Below are 16,580 nucleotides of genomic sequence, written 5' to 3'. Positions count from 1 at the left end.
GTGATCGTGATCCGGAAGTTTCACCCAATTTACGGCCCACGGCCTGGCCAATCTCCTCGGCAACGTCTCGGACGGAGGGACTCTGGAACAGTCCTGAGCTGTTTCACAACCTCACTGCCCTGGGGCCGGAAAAGGAAAGGGTGATGCCCAGCAGCGCCGTGAGGAAGAAATCTACGGAGGACCGAGCGGCGTACTGAGCCGGGCTAGGGCGACAGGCTGAGGCCGATGATCGATGATCTCCATGACAAGGGCGAGCAGTTCTCGCTGAGAAGGGCATACACACGAGCCGCAAATATCCTTATAAGGAGCTTCCTTCTCCCTCTGTCGAACCCCCAACTCTTCTCCAGCATCGAGCAGCAGTTCCCGTTCAACACGCCCTCTACCAAACTAGAACTACAATCCTTCAGCTTCTCAAAGCATTACTCCCCCCAACCACCAAAATGCAGTTCACCAGCATCTTCACCGTCCTGGCCGTCGCCATGACCGCCGCCGCCCTCCCCTCCGCCGGGACCGTCGCCCCCCGCGTGGCCGACAACAACTACTACTCCAGCGAGACGGCCAACACCTGCTGCACCGGCGTGGCCAACTGCGTCCTCCAACTCGTCGGCGAGACCTGCAGCGGCAGCGCCTACTGCTGCGAGACCGATGCGCCCCAGGTGAGCTTTGCTTTTCGCGCATACCTTCTTGCCGCCTTCGCCGCAAGACCTGTCGACTAACCAAAGCACCGGCACCACCTCCCAGGGCGGTCTCGTCAACGTCGAGGCCCTCGGCTGCACCAAGGTGCAGTAAGCGGCCAACCCTGGCCACCCAGCCCGCATCACCACCAACGACCCCCTCTTTTCTCCCTGGGCGGCAACGGGGACGAAAACAAGGCGGCGCCCACAACATCTCCGAAGGGGGCCCGCCTGGGGGGTTGGGGCACGCACAAGAGACCCTGTTATGCCACCCACCGATCGATCATCCCTTGTCTCGCTGGGACGCGGAGGGCGCAGACTCAACGGACGGGACTCTTGAGATGGGGCTGGGGGGCGGTGGCGCATGACGTTTCATCGGTTTCTTTCTTGCTCTCGCTCTCGCGCTCTCTCGCTCGCTCTCTGGTCTTGTCTTTCCCTCAGGCCTGGGTGACAATGACCAACCACGCTCATTCAGAACAAAATGAAAAGCGCACACTTACGCTACTCGCTGCACTCGAGCGGTGGTGGAGGAGATGGGATATAGCCTGGGTACCTAGATAGTATGTTCTCGGTAATCTAATGATTTGTGCCGGCCAGATATTGTTCCTGTGGGCGAGATCCCTGCCTGCGGAGTGAGTGCGCGAGTTGGGGGAGTGAAGGGGATGGAGGCGCAACTGCTCATTTGCTCGGTTTCCACCAACTGAGTTAAGGTTTACTAACCGGAGATATGCTTGAGATTCCAGGTTGGCTTGGAAAGCTTTTACGGTCCGTCTCTTGTAGACTGGTCTCCCTTGCGTCACCCTCTAATCTGCTAAGATTGACTTGCTGATCAATACGGCAAGGGGGAAAGTCGGCCCTTTCAAAGGGTGGGAACAGCAGAAAAGTTGGAGCTTAGACTTGATCAAAATCACAAAGGGAGAAGGCAACGTGAAATTGAGATTGCCGATTGCCAGCATCGAGCTCTATGACTGCCCGCGGCTCCCCAGACCCGAATCCGCCCTCCGGTGCGCCAGACAACCGGGGAATACCACGCGTCCAAAAACCAAAACGCCTCATGCCAGTTCCCCGTTGGGAACTTGTTCATAAAACCTAAGCCCTCGCGCATTCCGGCTCAGCCGCCGCATCAGCGTCCTCCTCTCCCTGCCGCAAGCACCCATCAACCCTGCAACTGCCGCAGCTGTTGGTGTCGAACCCGTTCTCGGCAAGCCACGCAGCCGTCCACCACGGCCGGTGCTGGAAGCTGGCAATCTCCAGCTGCTTGGCCAGGCCCTGCTTGGCGCGGACGCGCAGCCTTGTCTCGGGCGCGGCGTCGTCGTAGAGCGGGCCGAGGGCCCCGAAGTACGCGCGGCGGGCGGGGCCCAGCTCGGCGGCGCGCCGCCGCTTGTCGGCCGCGATGGCCTCGTCGTTGGGCGGCACGCCGCGCGCGAGCAGCGTCAGCGGCGTCGGCCGCCAGTCGCGGTCCGAGAGGAACGCGGGCACGGCGTCGTGCGTCTCGTACGCCGGCACCACGCTGACCGATTCCCAGTCGACGACGGCGGTGAGCTTGAATGTGGCCGGGTCGACCAGGAGGTTGTGCTCCGACAGGTCGTCGTGCCAGAGCATGCCCACGTCCTCAGGTCCGTTGTCCGGCGGGACGAGCTGCGGCACCAGGGCCTTCAGCTGGTCGAAGAGCTCGTAGACGCGGTCCCGGTGGCGTGCCAGCTCGCGGTCGTTCTCGCAGTACCAGGCTTGACCCTCGGTGGGCGAGAGGTCGCTGATTCGTTTGCCGAGGAGGGCGACGCGAGCGTCGACCAGCTCACGGGTGGTCTGGAAGGGCCCGCGGGAGCCGGGGTAGTAGACGCGCTTGTCGAAGAAGAAATCCTGCGACACGATGCGGCCGAGCACGAACGCTCCGCCGGGACCAATGTCTTTGTCTGCGCCGTCGTCCACGCCAGCGTCGGGCTGGGCTCGCTGGGGAAGTGGGATCGACAGAACCTGATCGGCGACGTCTGCGAAATAGATGTTGCCGAACGCGCTGAAGCGCAGGGCAGCCAGCTGCTTGACGTGGCCCGCCAGCTCTGCGAAGAACTCGACCCTCGCGGGCTCGGGCATCGTATTCCAGACCTTGCGAAGCGGCTCGCCCGGCATCATCTCCATCAGGATCCATTCGTATCCCAGCTCGTTGTCGTCGCTCGAGGAGAAAGCAATCACCCGGGGGACGGGCATAGACGTGTGTCGCCGGACGTATTCCATCGTCGCGATCTCGCTCTCAGTCTTGAAGAAGGGCTCGACGGGGATCGACACGCGGAAGAGGTACGATTTGTTCCAGCCGGCATGGGTGATGCTGTAGAGGCGGTTGAAGGTGCCATTGGCAAAGTATTTGATCTCGGCGTCGGCGAACTCGGGAAATGGTTCGAGAAGGAGCCGGCGAATGGTGTTGATCCAAGCATCGTGGCCGAGGTCGTCGGGCCAGTAGCGCTCAAGGTAGCCTTCCTCTGCTTGGCTCCTCCAGTACCGGTGGAGGTCATCGGCCGGAGAGATGTGCTGCTTCTGTGTTTGAGAGACCCTAATGGGAAAACCGACGTCGGGAAATCGCGAACCCATTATTGTAGCAGCGTCTTTCTCCAGGAAGTCGACGACGGCTCCTCCGTTTTGTGTTGCGAGGTGCCAAACAAGAGAAATCGGTTTTGGGAAAGAGCAGCTAACAGAGATGTCGGCGGTGCCTGGGTGTGTGCGCCTGGTTGTACCTGCCGAGTCGAGCCCCTCCGCTAGAGCCGCAGGCCGAGCTGCTCCGTTGCCCGGGAGGGGTCACCGGCGCTCGCCCGGGTGACATCGGGCACCTTCCGGCCACGTTCCATCAACAGCAGCCGCATGATCAGCCAATGCGTGGGAATTCGGCCACATCCTCTTCTGTGTAAGTGAGAAAGCACGAAGAAGTGTGGAAAGTATCCAATCTGATGTTAAGATGAACCTTCAACACAAAAACAGCCCTGCAGGTGACTCCTCGCAGAGGTTGTCCAGACGGTCAGCCACCCAGAGCCATCTTTGAGCTATCTCCTCACCAAGATTGCGTGATTTTGTTTTGATTTTCTCTCTGATCTCCGTTTTCTGGTGTCGAAAGGCAAGGCGCAAAACGCCCTAAGAGATAGTCGGTGGTGTTGTCGGTGACACAGTGCTACAATGGCCATCAAACCGTGTAATGACGCTCTCATCAAATTTCATGATAAACCAATATTTCCATATTATACCAACAGCAACATGGGGTTTCTGGAAAATCGTGTGGGAATTCGTAGTTCTCTCATATGTCGGCCGTGCCCGGCGGATTGATTGCCTTGCGTGTTGACCCTGTTGTTGACCCCGTTCAGGGGTTAACCCTAACCCTTGGAAATCGGGTTGGCTGGATCATCGGATTAAACCACAGCTTCGAGGTTGACAGGCGAAGTTGCGCGGTCTCTTTACTGCTGAGTTCATGGTCGGGCCATCCAATGTGTATGAGATTGGTGTAGCTTCGTTTTGAGCCAGGAGGAAGTGAGAAAGGCAGTGATTCGAGAAACTGACTCTTCCCCTTCGCAGTCCTATGACTAGTCACCACAACATCCACAGACACAGCTCCGAGAAAGTCGCCTCTTCAAATGGCGCGTCATTGAGTTCCGGCCTCAACTTGGCCAACAACTCAATTGCCTCCTTCTTGCATGCCTCACTCTCCGCAAGTGAGCCCCTCTCTGCCTGTATCTGCGACAGCTTATACAGCGCTCGCGCTTGCTGGCCCCCACCCTCGGCCAACGTCCCAGCGATGCCAATTATTTCTTTGAGAAGCAGCCTAGAGAACACATTGAACACATTAGCGCCCTGCGCAATATGCATTCTGCACACCCCGCTGGAGAGAGAAAGTAGAGAAAATAAGTAAGCAAATGAACTCACACCGCCGATCCCTCATGTCCCTCCTCCAACAACAAACACGCGACATCAAACAGCGAATCGCACGTCTTGAGCCGGTTGCCTAGCAGGGATCTCCGGAAGGCCAGCGCCTTGGACGCCAGCCGCAGCGCGTCCTCGCGCCGGCCCTGTGCGCGGCGGATGCGCGACAGCAGGACCATGTCGCCCGAGAAGCGCGGGTTGCCCGTCGCGAGAAAGGTCTCGTCGGTGAAGTCCTTGAGAGAGGGGCAGCGAGCCAGCATGGCCTCGGCCTCGTCGGCGCGGCCCATGCGCAGCAGCAGGCTGGCCATGTTGCTGTACGAGTTGCCGATGCGGTCGCTGCGGGCCTGCAGGCGGAGGCGGATTGCTTCTAGGTGGGCTGTGTAGGCCAGGTCCAGTTGGTTCATTTCGGTGTAGGCGAGCGCGATGTTGTTGAGGCTGTAGGCGATGAAGGGATCCTCGGGTCCGAGGCAGGTTTTGCGTATCTCGAGGGCACGCTTGAATGGTTCGAGGGCGTCGCCGGGACGGGCAAGGTCCAGGTCGATGAGGCCGCCGAGATCGAGGGCGCTTGCGTAGGCCAGGGTGGTGGTGTCCTCGAACGTGGAGATCGCCTGAGTAACCATTTTCCTGGCAATGAAATACATCTCGCGTTCGTACAGGTACCTAGATGGGGCGTGGATTGTCAGGACCCATCGGTGACCTCCTCCTGGTGTGTGTGATCTTACCAACTGCACCTGAGCAGGAGGTCTGCATACTTCTGCTTATCCCCTGCTCGGTACTTATGCCGTATGGCGAGTTCGGCAATATGGTTTACATGAGGGAGGCACTTTTCGCATCGCGACCAAGATGCTATTTGGTGACCAATGTCGCTGCTTGAGTGGTCTGGAAACCCCCAGCAGAGCATGTGGACCACTGCATCAAAATACGTCGTACGTTCCTTCTCGCTCAGCTTCGTTCTGGCGGCATCCTGCACCAGGCGATGGATGGTGAGCATGGGAGATGATCCAGTTCGGTTGAGGAGGGCTGCTCGCATGAGCTCCTCACAAGCGTCGCCCAGGCTATGACGAGCAGTCAGTTCTCACTCGATCGCATCGTAAGCAAGGAAAACTACGGGCGTTCACTGACTCCAATTCGTCAGACAAGAAAGCGAACTTCTCATCGAGCCCGTCAGAGCCCTGCAGGAGAATGTCTTCGGAGATGCCGTCGGGGTCGAAGAAAGACAGCAGGCGGAGAAGGGTCGTCGAGGTCTCGGTCAACTTGTCGAAAGAAACATCCCACACTGTGCTCAGCGTGTGCTGGTAGTCGCTTCCGGGTGCCTTGCGGGCATGGATTCTGGTGGAATAGCGCTCGTACAGAGGCAGCACCTCGTGTAATGACAGTTTCCGCAGAGTGACGAATCCGCCGATCTGAGCCAGTGCCAATGGCAATCCGCCCAAAGTCCGGCTGATGGCACGAGCGTGTTCAGCATCAGCCGGCGAGGCATGATCCACGTCAATGGCCTTGAGAAGCAGCTTGCTGCCATCATCCTCGCTGAGCGCATCAACCTGCACGTGCTGAGCTGCCAGGGAGGTCGCTACTGCAAGATCGCGTGTGGTTAACAACACTGAGCCGCAGATAGTTCCGGGCCACGCCGCTTTCAGAACTGTCACATCGTCTGCGTTGTCGAATATCATCAGGCAGTTTGTCCCTGCCGTTGTCAGCATGTAAGGTGAGAGGATATTCGGGATCCAGCAGGGGCATACTCGAGGAGCTGAGCCAGTTTCTCACCATCAGCAGGGCTGCGGCAGCATCCTTGGTCTCTTCCTCGCTTTGGAGCAGCCCGAGTCCCTCGGCAATCTCACGGAAGCTCTGGCCGATGGAAATCGTGTTGTCGGCTGCAACCCACAAAATGGCATCGAACTTGTCGATATTCCGGTGTGCATATTGAACCGCAATCTGGGTCTTGCCGACCCCGCCCATGCCGAAGAGCGCGATAGACTTGAGTGACGGGGAGGTGGTCTCGGGGCTTAAGGCTTGGTGCACGCGTTCAAGGATACCCTCGCGTCCGCTGAACTTGGGGTTGGCAGCAAACGGGATGTTGCTGTACCGAAGCCGGTGGGCAGTGTCCCTCTTGCTTATTTGCATGGCATTGAGCAGCTCCAAGACTTCCTTGTAGCGCACCTCATCCTTTTGCATGCGAACGATGTCGGCCTGGCTCTCAACGGCCGAGGACATGCGCTTGATGCGCATAATCGTGCGGGAGAAGTCATTCCGGAAGTCTCGCCAAGCGCTCTTTCGCAGTACCAAGTGGGGAGTGCGACGGAGGAAGTTGATGGTCCGCGCGTAGAAGCAGATGATCTCGCAGTAGACATCAACCAAGGCCTGCTGGAGCGGCTGGTTCAACGGCAGCGTCTTCTCGTACACTTGCAGGCGCGGAAGGGTCAGGCTCAGCTCCTCGAGCATGTCGAGGACATCCTGAAACGTCTCGGCGGCCGAGGATGCATGGGAAAGAATGAGCCGGATGCTGCCCCAAACGGCGGCTGTGAGCGCTGCGTCGGCCCCGAAACACACGGCAAGCACGGCGGCAAAATCATCGACGAATTTGAGCCTCGGCGCAAGCCTGTTGACGGAATTGAGTCCCGGATAGTTGCCTGGGGTGGCGAGCGGGATGGACTGCAAGGAATAGAGCAAATCATCGAGGGAGTGGATTTGGAGAATTGCCTTGTAGTCTTCAGAGCCCTGCAGTTCATCCAGGTACTTCTCCAATGCCTGATGCCACAGCGGGCTGTAGGTACCTGTACCCCTGTTGTCCTTGCTGTTAGCAGATCCATGTTGTTGGTCGTTGATGGGAGAGGCGTGAGGCACAGAAGGGCAACACCAACTTCTCCATCGTTACGGAAATTGAGGCGCCCGTGGCCAGCTGAGAAAGTGGAAAGCTTCGCTGAGAATCATGGGAAAGCGGGGAAGCGGGAAGCAGCTGGCCTGCTGGTCACAGGCTCACAGCCCAGGCTGCCCAGCGGGCCATATCGGGAAGCAGGTCCTTTGGGTGGCACTCGCATCGTGCTTTCCCTTTGGTTTCCAGTGAGGTTCCACAGCAGGAAAGAGCCATGGATGGCTATCACTGACCAATTACAATTGCAGTTTGAATTTCCCGCGCGCGAGTTGCTGCGGCCCAAGAAGGCGCATCCGCCTCCTCCGGTTCTCGTGCAAGACACACCGTGTGGCCACTGTCTGGCTGCCGGCCACGCAGCCGCCGGATGGTGCCCCAGCTTCTTACAATATTACCCCTCTAATCCAGTACCTTACTCCGTGCTCCCTAGCTGACCATGTTAACCAGCTCTAATCTTTGTTTTTCTGGGCCATCAGCTGCTGCAATCCGTGGAGGCGCTTCATTCAAGTACCACGGCGCAGTTCTCCTCGTCCCAACAAAACGTGAATACTTCGAAGCACCAGCGGTCCGCCCGCCCTTCCAGTCTCTTGGGACCTCTCGATACGTGATATGCCGGACAATTATACACTGCACTGTTCGCCCGGTTATTGAGATCTCGATGCCTCCTTACGGCAAGAATGAGGTTTCGCCTCGCGAGGGTACGGTCGAAAGCTCTAGATTATCACATTCGATTATGCTCAAAGACAGCGCACTAATAGGTAGATCACGCGAGTATTAGAGCAAACTAAGTCCTTCACAAATACGGATGCGACAACCTCGCATCCAGGTTGCGATCCGACCTTCGACGAGCTTCCCTGGTATCGTGCCTGGGTGCTTCAGCAGGTCTGCAGCCAGCCGCAACGCCTGCTGCTGAGCCTGCCAGATTTCAACCCGGATGAGGACCCCGATTACGGCCCATTCTTCTTGGTATGGAACCAGATACGGGAGTTGGCACTAGTGCCAGGGCCCAAGAATATCAACACCATCACCGACGCGCTTCGTAGTCAGGGCGTGATCTCTACCGAGCACAACTACGAGGCCGCCCAATCAGCCAAAGAGCTTGTGTTCTCAATCATAGGGTGGCAGACAATGCTGTACAAGCCTGATTTTAGTCCTCACGCGGTCGGAGGATACAATATTCTGGACGAGACGCCCGGCCATCGCGGCGAGGCTCGGCTCTCGCTCAACCAGTTTGCGCCCTCGAGCAGCAAGAGCCTGCCGGATTTCCTCCTTGGTTTTGGCTTGATGCTTCCGCCGCAGAATTATTGCACGTTTGACGATGCCGACGACCAGGCCGTTTTTAACCAGGTCAGAGTGGTTAGCGTCAAAGACATCAACGCCCACGTTCTCACCAAGGTCTGCGGCGTCGCCATCGAGTGGGTCGACTCTCTCTCCTGCCACCTCGAGCTGGACAAACGAACTGGCAGGCTCTTCCTCTACCGGTATCCCTCGTTCTGCGTCTCATGTCTCCATCAGCACGAGTCACGCAAGGAGGGTAACCACAGCAGCAAGAGCATACTGCACCGCTGCGCCCTGGAGAAACCCGGGCCAGCACCATGGGCCACCGAGGAGGACGTCACAGGCCTGCTCCAGGAGATTCTGCTCTCCTACCGTCTGATATTCGGCCAAAACAAGAAGTCCAGGGCCGTTTTCCGGCGCCTGCAGCCGTTCGCACGCATGCCCACGCAATGCCACGATCGGTTCCTCGTGCAGCTCTGCGGCAGAAAGCGCTTTGACAGCCACGACGTCGCAGCGGTGGTGGAGAGGGATGAGTACGACCTCGCGGCGGACTTCCCGCACCTCCGAAGCAGGCTTGCCCGCTTGCACGGCTACGCCTCCGGCAAGAAGCCCCGTTCAATCGGCCAGCTGTGGCGCGACAGGCGCGACTCGACCGCCTGGCTGGCGTTCTGGAGCGTACTCATCTTTGGCTCGATCAGTGTTGTTTTGGCGGGGCTTCAGACGGTGTTTCAGGTCCTGCAATATCTGGAGGCAAAACAGGGCAGTTGAACGGGAGTTGCAAGTGTAAGGCCTAGGATGTTACGAACAATGAAGTGAGAGATACAGGAAGGCTAGATGCATTGTCGAGAAGGTGGAGCTACATTGGCTTGAATATATACCTAGGTACCTCCGTCCGGTGCCTCCGTTCGCAGCGAGATAGAGCGCCATATAGGTCGCTTCGCTTAAGAGGGACGTCTCGCAGGACTAACGGTTAATTTGCCGGTTGAGCCACCTTGTTGCGCAACTCAGTTGAGAGTAGAACACAGTTGCTCCGCACACCACGCTTCAGCCTAGGTGTAGCTCAAATGCTATCCAATGTATCTCCTGGCTTCTATACATGTAAAGGACCAACTCCCTAGGTCCCAACAATCATCGGCAATGCACTGAATCCCTCCCCTACTCTCGCACATAACCTGAACCTACTCTTCGAAGATCTCTCTCACAACCAGGAGAGTCGCCGTGCCGTTAGAGATGGTTTGGCCGACCAGCGTAACCGCGGGATCGTTCGACAGATGCAGCACGCGCCGGCCCAACTCGTCTTCGTACTCGCGCAGCCTGTTCACGACGTTGCGCGCCACCGGTGCGGCTTCGAAGAGCTCATCGTCTGCCACATAGAGAGCGCAGTTCGTTAGCGCTCTGTCCGAAGACAACGGTGGCTTGCTTATATGCGCAAGCCAGGGTGGAATGAATATGAAAACAACATACCACTGCGCTTGGCGCTGACGAATGCATTGTTCTTGAGCCGGAACTCGCCGCCGTCGTTGGCCTTCTTGGAATTGACGCAAAAGGCGCTAGGTAATGAAGATCAGCTCGAAGACAGTTTCGCATTGTAACAGAGCTGTGTTGGTAACTCACGCCTTCTGATAGTTGGTCATGGTAATGCCGAATTTTTGTCCATCCGGGATCTTCTTGTAGAAGGCGCTGAGTTGGCCACCCTCGCCTTCCCGTCGAAGGTTAGAGGCAGAAGCGATGGTATAGGTTTATGAGAAGAAAACGAGGGGAACTGCTAACGAGGTCTATGCAGCGTTGAGATGGGGGAGACTGACTTGAATTTTCAAGGCCATCGACGCAACGCAGGATGGCACCTTTACCACCCTCCTTGGTGGTGGCAAAGGGATATTCGTCGCATGAACCCCCGAACCGCTTGAAGCTTGTTTTGGCATTCTTGCCGCATGGGCCCCGTCTACAGCCTGAGTCCTTGCGGCGCTGTTTTACCTGGGTTTCGCGGGTATCTTTGGTGAGCACGCTTGGGGCGAGATTGTGGTTCATGGCGTAGCAAGCATTGTTGCAGGTATCGACGGAGTTGGCACAGTCCCAGACGAAGTTGATCGCGGCTATGCCTTGGATGGCTATGGCTGCAAAGGCAAGAGTGAATGCGGAGTGAGGTCGCATGGCGGCTAAACTGCCTCCTGAGGTTCAACGAGACAGTGATGAGAGGGTGTAAGGGCCGGAATGAATATGCTCTGCGTATGTTCTGCTTTCACATCAAACAATTACACTGAGGGCAGTCTCTCTCGTGGTTCATATACCTTTTTGAACCCCTCGTAGCCCCCAACTCCGGAGCTCCCTATTGCATTCGGGTGAACCTGCCCCCTTGGCTTGATACACGGCCAGCGGCAGAGTCTTACGTTGTCAGAGTCTTGCGTGCTGGCCGTGCAACACACGTGCTGGCCGTGCAACACAGCTGACAGAAGGCCACCTGTGGGGGCTAAAAGTTGTTGGTTGTTGATGGCAGTGGCTAAGTAGGCGTACTTGCATCCATTGGTTGCTCAGCCGGTCGGCACACGTCCGTAAGGATGTGCGAGTTCATGCCGTACACATTGCTGGATTCCTAAGCTGGGCCGGATTGGGAGAGTTTTGAGGTATTACAATATCTAGGTCATTTCTTGAGAGCGTTGCGGCTTAGGCAATGGTAACAGCTATATGTCGAGAACCAAGCCACGGCAGAATACTGGTGTAACTACAACACATTCAGATACCTTAGGCATAACTCCAGTAATTTTAGATCCATGCTATTAGGTAGGGAGATGGAATCAGCAGGTCGAAGCGATTCGGGACTGACTACATCGCATCGAAGCGTCCATGAAGGATGAGAGACAGGGGTGATTCGCGAACACTCTGTTTGCAACTCTCCGCGGATCCTTCGCATCCTGAAGGCTTTTACAGAAAGTGAACAAACGCGATATCTTGCGTGCCGTGCTTGGCGTTACAGCCCTGATTCAGTTGCTCAAGTCTGAAGCGCGGCCTGCCTTCGGACCGTCATTGCTCTGATACTTTGTTATTGAATCAAAAGAGCATTCCAATCCTCCTGCCAGCGCCGCCGGCAGCGGTGTTGTACAAGAATCACCAACAGCCTGCCTTTCTTACCTTGGCCGCGATTATCGCTGTTCGTTTTCTCTCTTCCCACCCGCACAGAAGAGGGAAGGGGCCGCAACGTTCAGCCGCTTACTCGCAGCAGAAAGAACGTGGTCTTACCCCAACCCAACAGCCTAAGAGTTCTAGATTCCCCCTCCCGAAGGATTTGCTGTTGCACAAAAAAGGTTGGGACCTACTGTACCTGTCATCCGTACTTGCCTGGCACACAGCCACACAGCTGTTTCGGTGGGCATTCAGCTGCGGAATGCCATCCTGTTCGTCAAAGTATTTTTAGTCGAAACGCGATCCCTCAACGGAGCAACCAACAACCATCCATAAAATTCGACGGCAGGAACCCCGCCCCAACCACAAAGGATAAGGTATCAACCCCGGGCCTGGAACCTACCGATCAAGCTTCTCGGTATTTGGCGACCTCCATCCACACGAACTACATTTCAGTTCCGCAAAGGTCTAGACTCATTTGAACCAGCCCCAAACCAAACCCGACTCCCGACGATATGACAACCATCTTCGCAGTGTGCCGAACTGCCGAAGTTCCGGCCGAAGTACGCTCCTCTTGGACCCCTGGCTCCGTTGCCTTCTACTCACACGTACCGCCATCCTGCGCAGGTAATCGACAACATTCTCACCGCCTCTTACGAGTATAGCGAGCACCTCTCCGCAGGCATCGGGCAGCTTCTCGCCGTTCTCCCGGGCCCGGGCGACGGCAATGACGGGAGCAACATGGACACTGTGGAGGCGAACGTGACGGCGGCCGGCACGGCCGCGGGCCTGCCGCCCTCGCCCTTCATCGGAATGTCGGCGGAACAGGTGGCGGAGCGGCTCGGCGAGCCGAAGAACAGGTTCTTCGCCGTGCTGGACGCGCGGACCGCCGAGGATAGCACGGTGCTTTTGGCAGCGATGGAGACCGATGACGATGTCGAGCTCACGGGGCGGCTGCAGACGGTGCGCGCAGCCCCCAAATGGGTCCAGGCCACCCTTGTTGCCCTCGACATTGCCACGATGGGGTTCGAAGAGGTGATTGATATGGCCGAGGACGAGCCGAGCGGCGTGTACGGTGCGTCCGGCCACCCGGGCAGGGGAGAGGTGGAATCGACAAACGACGAGGAGGATGTCCTGCCCTCGGACACGCCAGTGCCGCCGCTGGTCTTTGGGGAGGTTGCGGAGGAGGATTCATAGGTCACTGTATAACAGCAAATAGCTGGCAAAGAGGGTCCACTTTTCATGGGACATTCAAATCCTTCTTCGCTGCATCGAATCCTAGTGTACTTCGCTACCGTACAAGGGGAAGAAGACTTGAATAATCAAGCGCGAGTCAAGGGCGCGGCGCGTGGAGCTAGCACCAGACACTTTCGGTTGGGAGACAGCTGCATCTTTCCGACTGTGGCGCCTTGCGGTCAACATCGGTCAACGAAGGCTGGGGAAGGATTGGAGCTCTTCTGTGGCCCGGGACACGGCCAAGCTCACAAGGGGCACTCGATTGTGCATGCTGTTCATAATCGATGTTCCGATTGCCATTGCCGAGACTGACTGGATGTCTAGCATGCTCTCCAGCTCCTTCGTCAGGTTTCGTAGTTTAGGTCCTTTTTGGTACAGGCCTTGGCCATGACCAGCCTCCGGCAAGAAGCCCTGGTTCGGTCGGAGGCTGGAAGGACATCAAACCATCCGCTCAGCCCAGCTCTGAATGACGCCCTCCACAGTCGGCTCATACTCCTTCAGCACAACCCTGTCCCCCTCCAAGAAGGTATTGGCCTGCACAAACACGAGCGGCGGCGGCTTGTTCGCGAGCACCGCCTCCCGCCACGCGAGATGTTCCTCGTCCACCCGCGACAGGTCCTCGTAGTAGGTGCGACACGCCGCCACGTCTGCCGTGCACCGGTACATGTGCAGCCGCAAGAGCATGGCGCCGAGGGCGGGCTTTCCGTGGGTCCGAATCTTGGACCGGTCTACCCGGACTGTTAGCGACCGAGCGGCCTTGTCGTGAGTCACTGTTATGACGCCGTCGCCGTTGCGGAGGAGGCATTGCAGGATGGCGAAGTGGGCCTGTTGACGATTCGGGCTGTTAGCAAATTGGAGGATTGCACCATACCGGAGCCATCTGGGCGTCTTGACTTAAAGGAACTTACTCGGCTGTGAGCCTGGCCCCATTTCTAAGCCGTGGAAGTTAGCAAGCGAACGTCAGGGCAGGAGAGAGTGTTCGCGCGAAACTCACTCCGCTATCGACATTGAAGTTCGCCAGGCCGCGCAGGCCATCAACGCCAAGTTGCTGGTACAGGTTGTAGGTTACTGCACGACACCTCTGCAGTTAGTTCAGACGCCCTTAAAACGTCGAGGATTCAATCTACTCACGGTCCTCCGCTCGGATCTCCAGGTCCTCAGTAAACCCCAGCAGCGCCAGCACCTCCGGATCATCCATCAGATACGCGCCCACCAGCTCGGCTCGGCACTCGTCGACGGTGGTCGCCAGGTCCCCAAACTGTCCCGTCCACGTCTGGCCAGGCTTGTACCAGGAGGTTATGGGCTCGCCGGTCAGAGGGTTGATGGGTGGGTTGTTGATGTCAAAGTTGTACTTGCCCTCGGCGCTCTCGACGAGCATGCGCCCCGTGCCGTGGCCGAGGATCTCATGCAGCACAACCCACCAGTAGTACGCGGGAAACTTGTGCTTCGCGAAGGTCTCTGCCTCGGCGGGGTCGATGAAGGGGTACTGCTTCGCTTGGCTCTCGACCCGCATGCGATTGGCGAAGATGATGTTCTTGAAGCCGACTTCCTGGCGAATGTCGTTGTACTGCCGCAGCAGGTCAGTATATGGGGCATGCCTGAGCCAGAGAAAGCTCCTGCCAAAATCGTGTCGACTCACATTGGGCAAGTTGATCCCCGGGAAGATAATGCTGGAGCAGTACGCCAGCGCTGATATTCACCCACCCGCACCGTCAGCAGCGACCCCCCTTATCCCGTCACCACCACGAGCCATGTAACTCACCATGAACACTCGCCAACCCATTAGCCTCCACCCCATCCTTCTCAAACGGCCCCATCCCACCACCCCCCTCACCTCCCTCACCCCCCGAAGCAATAACCCAAGGCAACCTCCTCACAAGCCACCTCCCCCCATCCCCAACCGCAAGCCTCGCCAACCCCTTCTCCCCCTCGGCATCCACAAACCCAACAATCCCCTCAAACTCCCCCCTAACCCCCGCCGGATCGCGGTACGGCTCGACAAAGCCGAGCACGCTCTCCACGCGCGGCGTGATGTCCCGCACCCAGGCGCGCTGCGCCGCACGGTAGGCATGCAAGTCGCCCGTCTCGAAGGAGGCGAGGTAGCCGCGCAGCACGGCGCGCTGCGCCTCCGTGGCGGCGTGGGCGGATGCGAAGGAGAGCTCGGTGCAGATTGCGCGTAGGGGCCCGGAGTGGTCGCCTTTACGGAGGTGGATGTTGGCTTTGGTTGTTGGGATGGTGGAGGGGAGTCGGGTGGGAGGAGGGGTGGGCTGGGCGGAGGCCACGAGGATGTTGATGGTTGGAGTTGAGGTGGTGCCGCCGGTGGTGGTGTCGGCGGGCTTTTGGAGGCGGGTGTTTTCGGGGAAGATGGACTGCTGTTCGAGCAGCCTGTCGACGGAGGTGATTTCCTGCGGGGTGAGGGCGCCAAGGTAGTAGCTGGATTGGGTTGTGGCTGAAGGGAAGCCGAGGCTGAACGGGGGGATGGCGCTGATGGCGGGCGAGATTTCATCGTAGAGCTGGGTGAGCTTGGGGGAGATGCAGGCAAGCTTGCGGAGGGCTGCGTCAGAGAGACCGGGGACGAACTTTTGATCGCCGGAGCCCTGCGACGGTCAGGATCAGTCAGTTTCCTCGGAAAAGCTCAGGGTCACCCCACAAAGTAGTTGCCAATGTTCGACAGAAACGTGGCGGCATAGGTTAGGAACTGTTGGAGATCCTCGCTACTAATGTGGCCTGCTTCCGCGAGAGTCTGCCATTTCCCGCCGCAGGCTCGGTGCAGCTCGAGGATGAAGTCGAAGATCGCCGGCGACTCCGGGGAGACCTGGCTTAGGATGATTCTCGCCCCGAGCCAAGCAGCGCTCCGAGTGGTCAGCAGGCTTTCAAGGAAGACGGGTAAAACGAAGCCTACCGAGCCATGTGGTGCGCATATCGTTGTTCTTGCTCCGTCAGCCGTCCAAAATGCTCCCCAACGTCCAATCTGAAGACCTGGATCTCCTTGACTGCCATGATGGATGGCAGCGGACGTCTCCAGCAAACGGATAACTCTGTATGAGAAACTGGGAAAGACAATTCTTAAGGCGCGGCTCGGTGTTCTGGAGATCGGTGCTGATACACGGCCCCTCGCAAGCCTTGGCGAAGTTGAGTCTTGGTGCTGGCGCCAGCAGTAGCGATGGAACGATTTGAAGTTCTTCCCCGCACGCTCCTGTTGGTTGGTTCGCGTTTCACTCAGCCACCAACAGCAGACTGTATGGGTTGCAGGACGTCGCTGCGTCCCTCTGCATTGTCAAATATCCAGCTCGAAGACTTGGCTTTGCGCAACCGCAACTGAGAATCGCGCTCGAAAGAAATAGTACCATAAGGGCGAGGGTCTTGGGAGTATTTAACGCTGCTTGCGCGTGGCTTCTGCTGTTTGGTGCGACACCCCGACGAACGATTTCGAAGTAGAGACAAGATTTCACACAGGGACGTGTCAAGTGAAATTGGAGCATGAATACCTATACAGCCGAGGCTCGAGGATC

General features: G+C 57.8%; 7 protein-coding genes across 7 annotated transcripts; 3 read left to right on the top strand and 4 right to left on the bottom strand.

The window, feature by feature from the left end:
* The first annotated feature begins 320 nt into the window (after nucleotides 1-320).
* On the top strand, nucleotides 321-1,277 carry THITE_2123482 (uncharacterized protein). The gene has a single exon (XM_003657575.1). It carries the CDS (start codon nucleotides 441-443, stop codon nucleotides 714-716), a length of 276 nt encoding a protein of 91 aa, XP_003657623.1. The 5' UTR covers nucleotides 321-440; the 3' UTR covers nucleotides 717-1,277.
* Nucleotides 1,278-1,763: 486 nt separating this feature from the next.
* On the bottom strand, nucleotides 1,764-3,257 carry THITE_124292 (uncharacterized protein; the record flags this gene model as incomplete). The annotated part of the gene is made up of 2 exons (XM_003657574.1): nucleotides 1,764-1,836; nucleotides 1,867-3,257. 2 exons carry the CDS (start codon nucleotides 3,255-3,257, stop codon nucleotides 1,764-1,766), a joined length of 1,464 nt encoding a protein of 487 aa, XP_003657622.1.
* Nucleotides 3,258-4,238: 981 nt separating this feature from the next.
* THITE_124291 (uncharacterized protein) lies at nucleotides 4,239-6,797 on the bottom strand (the record flags this gene model as incomplete). Its single annotated transcript, XM_003657573.1, has 5 exons — nucleotides 4,239-4,473; nucleotides 4,575-5,231; nucleotides 5,294-5,626; nucleotides 5,694-6,255; nucleotides 6,311-6,797. 5 exons carry the CDS (start codon nucleotides 6,795-6,797, stop codon nucleotides 4,239-4,241), a joined length of 2,274 nt encoding a protein of 757 aa, XP_003657621.1.
* Nucleotides 6,798-8,095: 1,298 nt separating this feature from the next.
* On the top strand, nucleotides 8,096-9,483 carry THITE_2147952 (uncharacterized protein; the record flags this gene model as incomplete). Its single annotated transcript, XM_003657572.1, has 4 exons — nucleotides 8,096-8,135; nucleotides 8,264-8,598; nucleotides 8,833-9,100; nucleotides 9,230-9,483. The coding sequence occupies 4 exons, from the start codon at nucleotides 8,096-8,098 to the stop codon at nucleotides 9,481-9,483; spliced, it is 897 nt and encodes a 298-aa protein (XP_003657620.1).
* A 652-nt stretch (nucleotides 9,484-10,135) lies between these two features.
* THITE_2058635 (uncharacterized protein) lies at nucleotides 10,136-10,866 on the bottom strand (the record flags this gene model as incomplete). Its single annotated transcript, XM_003657571.1, has 3 exons — nucleotides 10,136-10,265; nucleotides 10,330-10,414; nucleotides 10,521-10,866. 3 exons carry the CDS (start codon nucleotides 10,864-10,866, stop codon nucleotides 10,136-10,138), a joined length of 561 nt encoding a protein of 186 aa, XP_003657619.1.
* Nucleotides 10,867-12,166: 1,300 nt separating this feature from the next.
* On the top strand, nucleotides 12,167-13,158 carry THITE_2123481 (uncharacterized protein). Its single transcript, XM_003657570.1, has 3 exons — nucleotides 12,167-12,209; nucleotides 12,320-12,395; nucleotides 12,460-13,158. The coding sequence occupies exons 2-3, from the start codon at nucleotides 12,348-12,350 to the stop codon at nucleotides 13,027-13,029; spliced, it is 618 nt and encodes a 205-aa protein (XP_003657618.1). The 5' UTR covers nucleotides 12,167-12,209; nucleotides 12,320-12,347; the 3' UTR covers nucleotides 13,030-13,158.
* A 348-nt stretch (nucleotides 13,159-13,506) lies between these two features.
* Nucleotides 13,507-16,068, bottom strand: THITE_2147951 (uncharacterized protein; the record flags this gene model as incomplete). The annotated part of the gene is made up of 8 exons (XM_003657569.1): nucleotides 13,507-13,893; nucleotides 13,977-14,000; nucleotides 14,063-14,136; nucleotides 14,200-14,635; nucleotides 14,708-14,757; nucleotides 14,831-15,665; nucleotides 15,719-15,920; nucleotides 15,971-16,068. The coding sequence occupies 8 exons, from the start codon at nucleotides 16,066-16,068 to the stop codon at nucleotides 13,507-13,509; spliced, it is 2,106 nt and encodes a 701-aa protein (XP_003657617.1).
* Nucleotides 16,069-16,580: the final 512 nt, after the last annotated feature.

This window comes from Thermothielavioides terrestris, chromosome 6 (genome assembly GCF_000226115.1).
Source record: "Thermothielavioides terrestris NRRL 8126 chromosome 6, complete sequence".
In the NCBI taxonomy this organism is placed as follows: Eukaryota; Fungi; Ascomycota; class Sordariomycetes; order Sordariales; family Chaetomiaceae; genus Thermothielavioides; species Thermothielavioides terrestris.
This window is presented reverse-complemented; position numbering and strand designations above follow the sequence as displayed.